Here is a 9,348-nt window from a genome sequence, read left to right on the forward strand (position 1 = left end):
CGATCCTTTATTTCATTTTTGGCTACTCCAGTTGTATCTTGTTGTTTTTGATCTTTCATCTCATTCTCATGCATATTCTTGGATCCTTTCACTGATTGATTAAGCTATCACACCTATCAACTATTAGCTGACAGGCAGAATATGTGAGGTAGGTTACTAATGGCAGAAACTCCAAATAATATCCCTGCTCAGAAATACTCTGATCTTTCGTTGGATGGAAAAGAAAAACAAATATTTATAAGAGATGTTTTTTTTTTTTTTTTTTGGATAAAAATAAGAGATGGGTTTGGCCTCCAAGCACAAGAAAAACAAAAAGAAAACGCGCCCACCGTGGGGCTCGAACCCACGACCACAAGGTTAAGAGCCTTGCGCTCTACCAACTGAGCTAGACGGGCAGTTGTTAGTAGCAGCAGTAATTTCTTCTATAGAGAACAATTTATCAACAAAGCATATGTTCTCAGCAAAAACTGTAAAATTATACATTTCTGTTTACATCAACCATACAAATCTCAGTAACCTTAGTTTTCCATCAAATTCCAATTGCCCAAATGAAATCCCAATCACCTAGGCCAAATACTAACCTTCTCCTTTTCAAATTTGACATACATTGCAGAAACAGCAGCAACAAAATAAATCTGAATGAAAACAATAGATGGACTATGATAATTCAACACGCTCTTACCAGTAGCCAATTCCACCAACAACAATGCAGCTAATCCTAAACCAGCCAACCTTCCATTCAGCCTCTCTGTATATCTACTAAACCCCATCTCCACTTTCACCCCACCAGACACTGGTTCTTTTAATGGTACTGGTGGCAAAAAGACATTACCACCACCACCACTGCCACCATTTGTTCCCTTTGACTTCTTTCCTTTTCTTAGCTCAGCTTTCTTTCCAGTTCCACTTTTGTATCTTAGTCTTACTTGTGCTAGTTTGTTCTCAAAACTGTCTTGGTCTTCTGTTGAGGTTGATGTGGTGTCTGTGGATTCTGCTGGGGTTTCAGTGGTTTCTGATGAGGAGGACTCATTGTTTTCAGATTCTGTAGCTTTTCTTGTTAAGGAAAGTAGTAGAGATCTTGAAGAAGAATTTGGTGGTGAGAATTTTAGTGAAGATGGGAATGGGTTTGAGAGTTTCAAAGATGAAGATGATGCTATGATTGCCATTTTTTTATCTTTTGATTTCTTTCTGGCTTTCTTGTTTTGTTTTGTTTGAGTGGATAACTCACAAACTGTTTTTTAGCCTCTCTATTCTTGTCCTCTCAATTTTCATATTTTTTTTTGTATTTTTGTGATAAATTCATAATGGGTCAGATTGGTTGGGGTGCCACATGGATGCTATGTCAAATTCTATGTACTAAAATTAGCTTTGATTTTTCTGTAACGTGTCCAATTACCTTCCATTTCTTTGACAATATGTACTAAAATTAGGAGTCCGATTTTGTGCACAAGGGTTCACAAAAATCTTGCCTGAGCTGATGAGTCCTCACTTGTTTTACAAGTGTGTTCGCTGTCGTATTACACGCAGAAGAACTATGGACACAGGACCGATTTGGTTAAGGATAGCTAGACATTGTCATGGGGAACCATAATCACTGTCATTAAGAGCATCACTATTCACTAATCTGATGTGTTGTCTGTTTGAAACTGGACATGTTGCTAGCCTTGTTGATGAGCCCATTTCGCTGCTTCGAGAATGGCCCAAGCTTCATTCCAGAGCTGAGTGTGAGAGCAGAGCAAAAAAGAGAGCCAATACAAATGCATCATTCATTTCAGAGAATACGCTTTGAACTCAAATTAAGTACCAGCAATTGTCATACTGTACAATCCTGGAAGGACATGTGACCACCAGGAGTAATAACCTTGAAATTAGCAAGAATGATAGTCATGTTACAAATACTGGCAAGCAAATCTCGTGTCCTTTCCTTACATCTCTGGTGCTATTTTATTCTTTTGAAACAATTAAGAGATACACAATTAAGAATGATAGTAAATCAATGTAGACTATGTACTTTAATCTCTCTCAGGGAGCCCATAAAATAAGAACGAGAGACAAAATGGAGTGCACTGAAAAAAAGAATGTAAAATTGTTACAGTTGGGAAATCACCTTTGCTATCAAACCAGTACTAGACTTCTTGTCCTAGTGATCCAAAACCATCGACTGGCCAAATCTACAAAAACAGCAGCTAATAAAAGTGAACTTTCATTCCCAAAACAAAATTAGTGACTAAAACGCTTGGAACTGCAAAATAGCAAAATCACCTTCAATTACATCGAAGCCAAGTTAATTATGACATCAATTTGGCAAAAACATTGAACTTATACATCAAAAGACCTATATGTTGGTAAGCCACGGTTGGGTTGTTGGTGGACAGGATTTTGACAGTAGATGTGATGAATTCCCTAGTTTTTAGAGCGAATTTGGCAACAAGACTGACAGTGTTCAGAAGTTGGGATAATGGTGGATGCCGTGATGTGGAGGTCGGGCAAATGAGTTCTGGCAGGGTGGAAGTGTTAGTCTGAACTATGCTGATTGTTTCAATGCTGTTATATGATGCTGAAGATAAAACGAAAAGCCCCGGCACTGTTGTGATGTCCCTAAAATTGGTTGTGATTGGGGTAATAGAAGGGTAGTTTATCTCTGTAGCCAAAAGCAAACCCCTTTGCAACACTTTTGTTCTACTATTTCAACTTACAAAGGTTTTCAGTTTAAAACATCCTCTATATGCAAATTTCACCGTGATAGTCAGGTTACCAGTTCACTGATTGAGATCAAATACAATACTTGATAACTTTCTTTGGAAAATAGTTCCAACAACCATCTAGCAAGGAACACTGAAAGGGTTTGGGCTAAACCCAAAAAAGCTTCAATTTTTCTTCACTGACCATTACTTATGAATGTACCTAAGGTTAAGACCTACATCATTTCGTGAAAATCAGGTTTGCAGCTGGACACTACATTTCTTATCACGCTTCTTTGTTCACTTGGAAACAATCCTAGTCTTGCTATATCTTTGTCCCCCACACGAACTATGTTTTACGTTTTGTTTGAAACATTTCTTACTACCATTATTGACAGTTCTGCTGCTCAATTCTGATCGACAACACATTAAAATTTAAAATCCTAACACCAAGCATACATATATAAATGAAAAGAACAAACTAAAAAAGCTCACCCTGAAAAACACCTTGCCTTGAACAAGACCATACGGAATAGAACCAAAATGGCGCGAATCATTTGAGGAATATATGTTATCTCCCTGGATCCAAACATGTCCTTTCGGCACCTGTTCCAGACAAGTAAAACACAAAAGTTCAACAATGTAGTAACATTTTAACGACATCCTTGAGAGAAGCTTATATGTTGAGAACCTTGAAATAAGAGACATAACTTGTTTCATAGGTTATTGATTTTTGCAAAGATGTACCAATCAAAACGCTTCGGAACAACAACAATCCTTACCGTAATAGTTCGACATTTCTCCGAATTCTTGGGGTCGACAATGTAAGTTACAGTATCTCCTTCCATACCCATAATTCGTTTAACAACAATCTTTTTTGGATTTTCAGGTGAGCGTGCAGTCACTATATCTCCATTTTGCACCTTCCCTAAACGAATCGATATCTTTTCTGACAAAATCCAATCACCTGTTAGCTTCAGAGTTGGAAGCATACTAGGACCATGCCCCTGAAAAGAAACAGCAAAAAATGACAAACCTTTCGAACATAATTGTTTCAGATAATAGAGAATTGGAATTAGGATTTGCTTACAAGAAGAGGACTGCAGATGTAGGTGTTAGTAACATGAAGAACGCAAAACAATTTTCCAGCTAGAAATGTCTTATCAAATGCTTCTTTCACAATGCTCTTGTATTTCAACAGATTTCTTAATCCATTCATCTCTGAATTTTCATCTATCTGTGATTCTTTAAATTGACACCAAGAGATAAAACCCAATTCCAGGAATTCCTAAATAAATTAAACTACCACAGATTCTGTTTTCTCAGGAAATTAATACAGTACAAACTAACAGAATTGATGAATTGGCTCCAAATTTGAGCATTTCCTATTAAAAGATTGAGAATAGAGAAATTAGGGGGCATAAATGCATACCAAAAGTAACCGGTACTTGTCTCAATTCCTTCTGTTGTGGACAAAATGTTGAAGATGCAGATTCTGGGTTTCCATTAATGGAGTTTTTGACCGACTGTTCTTGGGAAACTGATGCAATATCTTACCAATATTGGGTTTTTAGGATCGGAAAAAAAAACAAAATATCTTCGGGTGAAATACAGATGTACCCATGTTATTTTGGGAGGAAACAAATGTATCCCGTTTTTTTCACTTTTACAAATGTATCCCGATTTGGACCGTTTTTTGAAAAAATGACTAACGGAGAATTATCCTCCACGTGTACAGTTAAGTCATGCCAACTCACTTGACAACTCGTCCATTGTTTAATGTCAGTTGTGTACATGTCATATCTATACATCTACGTGGCAAATTTTTTTCTCTTCCATATATAATTCTCTCTCTCGCACATCTCTACTTTCTCTACTTTTTTTTTGTAACTGTTTCAGATCGGGTGGTGGGATGGATGTTTCAAAAGCCTCAACTTCAAGCATCAGCAACAACAAAATCATGGGAAAAGTACATGAAATATGTAAATGTAACTGGAATAGTTTAACAAAGACTTGTCTATTTCAGAAACTGCATTGTCTTATCTTAACATAACATTCCAGAAATTGTCTTAAGATACATAACAATCCATCATACTAAACATAAAAATAAACTAGGTACATCTAAAGCTTCGTATACTTCTTTGCTTTCTTCTTTCTTTTTGGGCCTGGAGTTGTAAAGGTAATGTTGTTGCTAACAGATGCAACATGGATGTTGTGCTGACTGAAAGTGGGTTGAGAACAAGAATCATCACCTTCCTTTCTCTTGACACCTTTGGCTTTTGCAGAATATATTGCAGTTGGCTGAGAAGAAGAAGCAAAACTTGTTGAAGTATTTGATTTGTTGTTGTTGTTTCCACCCCTAGCAGAAGGTTGAGGATTTGCTGCAGATGAACCTCCAGAATTTGCATCAGCTGTAGCTTTGCACTTTCTCTTTGGTGGAGCATCAACTATTGTCTTCTTTGAATCCTTTAGGATTTCCTCCAACTAGACCTCCAACACAAGTTGTTGAGTAGTGATAACCAACAGTAAAGCTTTCACAGCATATGTAAATTACTTCTACGGGATTCTCCTCTTTTTTTCTTTTGCTTAAAGTCAATAATACTTCTTTTTACATGATACTAGCTCACATAATATTAGTTTATCTGTCAGCAGCCATAGAATGAGTTTACAAATGACAGGATTCTACCAAAAATGCTTAATCAAATATAGTAACAGGTTAACAGCCTGCTTGTGCTTATATTGTCAACCCTCTAATGTTCACACTGCTAGATCATCTTATTTTGCATGTGAGTAACAAACAAATGACTCATTCAATTCACATATTGTGTGCTGTTATGTCTGTTATGCTTTTTGGGCAAAGAGTTTAAATGACAATAATTATATTTCCTGTCAAAGCTCTAGGGAAGAAATCACAACTGAATCTCTTATAGCTGCAAGTACAAAGGAGAATTGCAACAAGAATTAATTCTACGTTGATCACCAGCTTCTTCTATTTTATCTAATCATTCACTAATACAAAAAGAATCATGGAATCGTATAATATTTCTTATACACAGTGGAAGTTCCGTTACAAACAATTTTTGCAGTCATAGTGCATTTTGGAAGTAGGAACTAACGGAGAAGGTTTCTTTAATTTGCATTAAAGAGGCGACGATATTACAGATTATGGAATGAAGAAACCGGCCTTTGGTTTTGAGCATTGGGCACAGTAGATGCATGTATTGATAAACACATTTATGTGTCTATTTTGATCTCAATTATGTGTATTGTTAGTGCTCGCTTTTATACTTATTTGATTATTTTATGTTTTTGTAGGTGTTTTTGGAGAAATAAGCTTTTGCGCGAAAATTGGCTCAAAAAAGTGGTATTTGCGCTCGTGGGAGGAAATCACTAAAGACACTCTTTATTTGGATAAGGGGCACTCAATTACTAAGGGGAACCTACTTGTTATTTACACCCAGGACACCCTAAGTGTTAAAAGCACCCATCAGCAGGATAAGGGGTGTCATCTTCTACATTTGAATTTTTGCTTTTTGGCGAGGAACTCGTTGCAGCATCGTGTTGGAGCAAGACAGTGCGATAAATATTCACGGGAATGGATAAAGTTTGATTGATAATGAGTATTGGTGACAAACCAGCGATGGTAAGAGAGTTTGTATTAGCACAGAAGACGTGTGAGAAGTTTAACATTCGTTCTCAAAGAAAACAGAGAAGGGATATATTCTCAGGTTTATTGGCTTTGCTTTTGGAAAGTACGTGGAAACATTGTCGAGTATGTTGATGATTTGGGAAGATGCGTGAATGATTGGGAGAGTATATTGGGATCATATCCTATATTTACTAATGAGAGTTTTAATCAAAATAGGGAAGAAAATCTGTGACCTTTTTGGAAAAGAAAACCAGAGTTTTAATCGGTATTTTTGGTTGTTGTGTATATAAATAGGATGCTGGGAGCGAAACAGGGAGGGAAGAAAACCTTAGGAGAAGTTTAGAACACCACAGAGCTCCAGAGATCGGGTTGCAGGAAATCGTTTCTGCTGGTGCACAAGGAAGAACACGAAGAACAAAAGGCCATTGAAGACAGTCGTTTCTGGGGTCTTAAAATCAGCGAGAAAGGAACAGTATTTACAACAGTTTTCTGTAACAGTTCCATTGTAACAGCTGTTTTGCAACACTAATACATTGTTGCAAACAGTCTGTGTTATTACTTTTCACTCTTTTAATCATCTTTTGAACAACAAACGGATATTTTGAGATCATGATTAATATGAGGAGCTAAACCCCATTGCTATAGAGGAAGCGATTTTCCCAACAAAAAGTGGTATATTCTATTTTATCTTTTTATTTGCAATAAATATATGATTATTTGCCTTGAACTATTATTGAATATGATTTTTATTTGAGTGATTGTGATCTATTTTGATGGAGTATGCTTAGTTTTAAGACTTTTGATGCTTCATACTTGGTATTTACAATTACTACTTTTGAAAATCTACTTGTTGCAATATTTTATAATCAAATCAAACGAGAAAATTGCATAAATATAAGTATTGGTTTAATCACTTTGAACTTGGAAAATAGTGGAATCTTAGCCTCAGTGTTTCTTTTAATATTGATATCATCTTTGATTGAGTTTGCTAAAAATTTTAGTAAGTTTTCTATTTTAATATTAGAATTTAAGTCTAATTAGTATCCTTCACAAGTCTGAGAATCAAACCACTTTTACCACCATCTACAAATCACATCAATTTTTGGCGTCGCCGACGCGGAATTGCTTTTAGGGTTTTAGATTTTTTATTTTTTATTATTTTTGTCCTTTTTTATGTTTTTGGGTATTTATCTTGTGTCTACAGGTTCTGGATCATAAAGGAAATTAAGCCAAGGAGTTTGGTGATTTCATAAAGACTTGGAGCTAAAGGTTAAAGCAAAAAAGAACAGAAAAGAAGACAATTTTAGTTTAGGGTTTGTTTATTTTATTTTAAAAAAAATTGTATTGGGGTTTATTATTTTTGTAATTTTTCTTTATTTTTTTGGACTTTTGGACTTTGGGACGTTATTTTTTTATTACCCTACGGAAGGGTACTTTAAATATAAACTGTTTGCAGAGAAGGAGAACAATTACGATATTGTCTCTCCACCTTGGGTTCGTACACTATACATCGGAGTCAGTGGCCCGAGTCGACTTCAACAGATTCATCCCCCGTCTGGAACGGGAGGTAAGATTCTAAACACTCGCGAATCCCCTGTCAGCGAGTTACTGGACTCCTTCGTATGCATATATGTTGAGGACTGAATACGGACATTTATTTTTCTAGTAAAGGGAAAGGCCTGGCCATACAAGATAAGGGTTCGGATTTCTTCACCGTTCTCTTCTTGCCCGCTTTAGGAACACGTAACCTACGCGAACCTAAGCCTAAAATTTTGACTAGAACGAGACCGATAGGGTAGCGAGCTTAACAGGAAAGTCATTCGAAAAATATTGGTTACTCTTTTAAGCATACTTCGAAATTCTTGACGGTTTCTGTAAGTTGAATGCGTGACTGCGCCGCCTTGTAATACCGGTGAGGCCTTGGGTATCAAATCTCTACCGAGCTTCCCTCGCCTCTATTCAACTTACATTAACTCGGATTGATTCCATAGGGGTTTGCTTAAATTGTAACGAATTCCCGTTCGAAGGATTAGAAGTTGGTCTAAAAACAATCTAAGTGGAGCCATCATGCTTTTTGTTTGCTAGAAATCGATATGTTTGATTTGGTTGAGTCGGCCTTGATCTGTGTTTGCTTACCCTTCCAATTTAGAAAATTCGATTGTATGCATGAACGTAAAAGAGACGCACTAGGTAGATTTGTTAAATAGAAACCTAGTAGTTCGAAGCGTCTCGATTACCTTAATATAGAAAGTCCGACTTTTGAAGAGTCTGTTTTTGAACGTTCTTTGACTGAGGAGAGAATCCATGTTGCTCCGATAGCGCCAGAAATGGCAACTTTTAAAGCTTTGTTGAATCCAACTAGGACTACTCGTCCTTCGTGTATTAAGTTAGCTGAAACGGAGGCACCCTATAAACTGAAACCTGGGACCTTACAGATGCTCCCAATCTTTTTAGGGAAAGAAAATGAAAACCCTTATTACCATGTTAGGGATTTTGAGGAAATTTGTAGTACTCTAAGAATTAGAGGCTTAGATGATGATGCTTTGAAACTTAGGTTATTCTCATTTTCCCTGAAAGATAAGGCCAAGTCGTGGCTGTATAGTTTGGACTCCGAGTCAATTGAGACATATAAACAACTTACATCTGCCTTCTTCAATAAGTTTTTCACTAGGCACAAAACATCGTCTATTAGGACGCAAATATGCACATTTTCACAACAAGAGGGAGAATCTTTATATAGGTATTTGGAAAGGTTCAATGATTTATTATCCCAGTGTCCTCATCATGGTTTAGAAAAGGTTAGGCTAGTTCAGATCCTTTATGAGGGTTTAGATTGTTCCACAATGACCATGGTTGAGTCTCTATGCACTGGTGGATTTGAAAACCAAACTGTTGATACGGCGATGGAAATTTTTAATGAAATCGCCAAAAAAACCCAGCAATGGGAAAATAGTAGGGCACCCCAGAAAACAATTCTTTTAAGTAGAGGAAACGTTAATAGGGTAGAAGGAGGCTATG

At 36.6% G+C, this 9,348-nt stretch overlaps 2 protein-coding genes, 1 non-coding gene and 1 pseudogene across 4 annotated transcripts; all 4 read right to left on the minus strand.

Moving 5' to 3' along the window:
- Nucleotides 1–322: 322 nt before the first annotated feature.
- Nucleotides 323–395, minus strand: TRNAK-CUU. The gene has a single exon. It is a non-coding gene; the product is annotated as a tRNA-Lys (tRNA).
- Nucleotides 396–434: 39 nt separating this feature from the next.
- On the minus strand, nt 435–1,230 carry LOC113322921. The gene has a single exon (XM_026571107.1). It carries the CDS (start codon nt 1,164–1,166, stop codon nt 561–563), a length of 606 nt encoding a protein of 201 aa, XP_026426892.1. The 5' UTR covers nt 1,167–1,230; the 3' UTR covers nt 435–560.
- Nucleotides 1,231–2,107: 877 nt separating this feature from the next.
- LOC113322922 (mitochondrial inner membrane protease subunit 1-like) lies at nt 2,108–4,249 on the minus strand. Of its 2 annotated transcripts, XM_026571108.1 has the most exons (5): nt 4,114–4,249; nt 3,772–3,926; nt 3,464–3,688; nt 3,177–3,287; nt 2,108–2,171 (listed from the first exon to the last, which is right to left on the minus strand). In XM_026571108.1, exons 2-5 carry the CDS (start codon nt 3,898–3,900, stop codon nt 2,127–2,129), a joined length of 510 nt encoding a protein of 169 aa, XP_026426893.1. In that variant the 5' UTR covers nt 3,901–3,926; nt 4,114–4,249; the 3' UTR covers nt 2,108–2,126. The 2 variants fall into 2 exon arrangements, with proteins under 2 accessions (XP_026426893.1, XP_026426894.1); XM_026571109.1 differs by lacking the exon at nt 3,772–3,926 and having other exon boundaries at nt 4,114–4,248.
- A 4,772-nt stretch (nt 4,250–9,021) lies between these two features.
- Nucleotides 9,022–9,121, minus strand: LOC113325536 (annotated as a pseudogene).
- Nucleotides 9,122–9,348: the final 227 nt, after the last annotated feature.

This window comes from Papaver somniferum, chromosome 11 (genome assembly GCF_003573695.1).
Source record: "Papaver somniferum cultivar HN1 chromosome 11, ASM357369v1, whole genome shotgun sequence".
Lineage (NCBI taxonomy): Eukaryota > Viridiplantae > Streptophyta > Magnoliopsida > Ranunculales > Papaveraceae > Papaver > Papaver somniferum.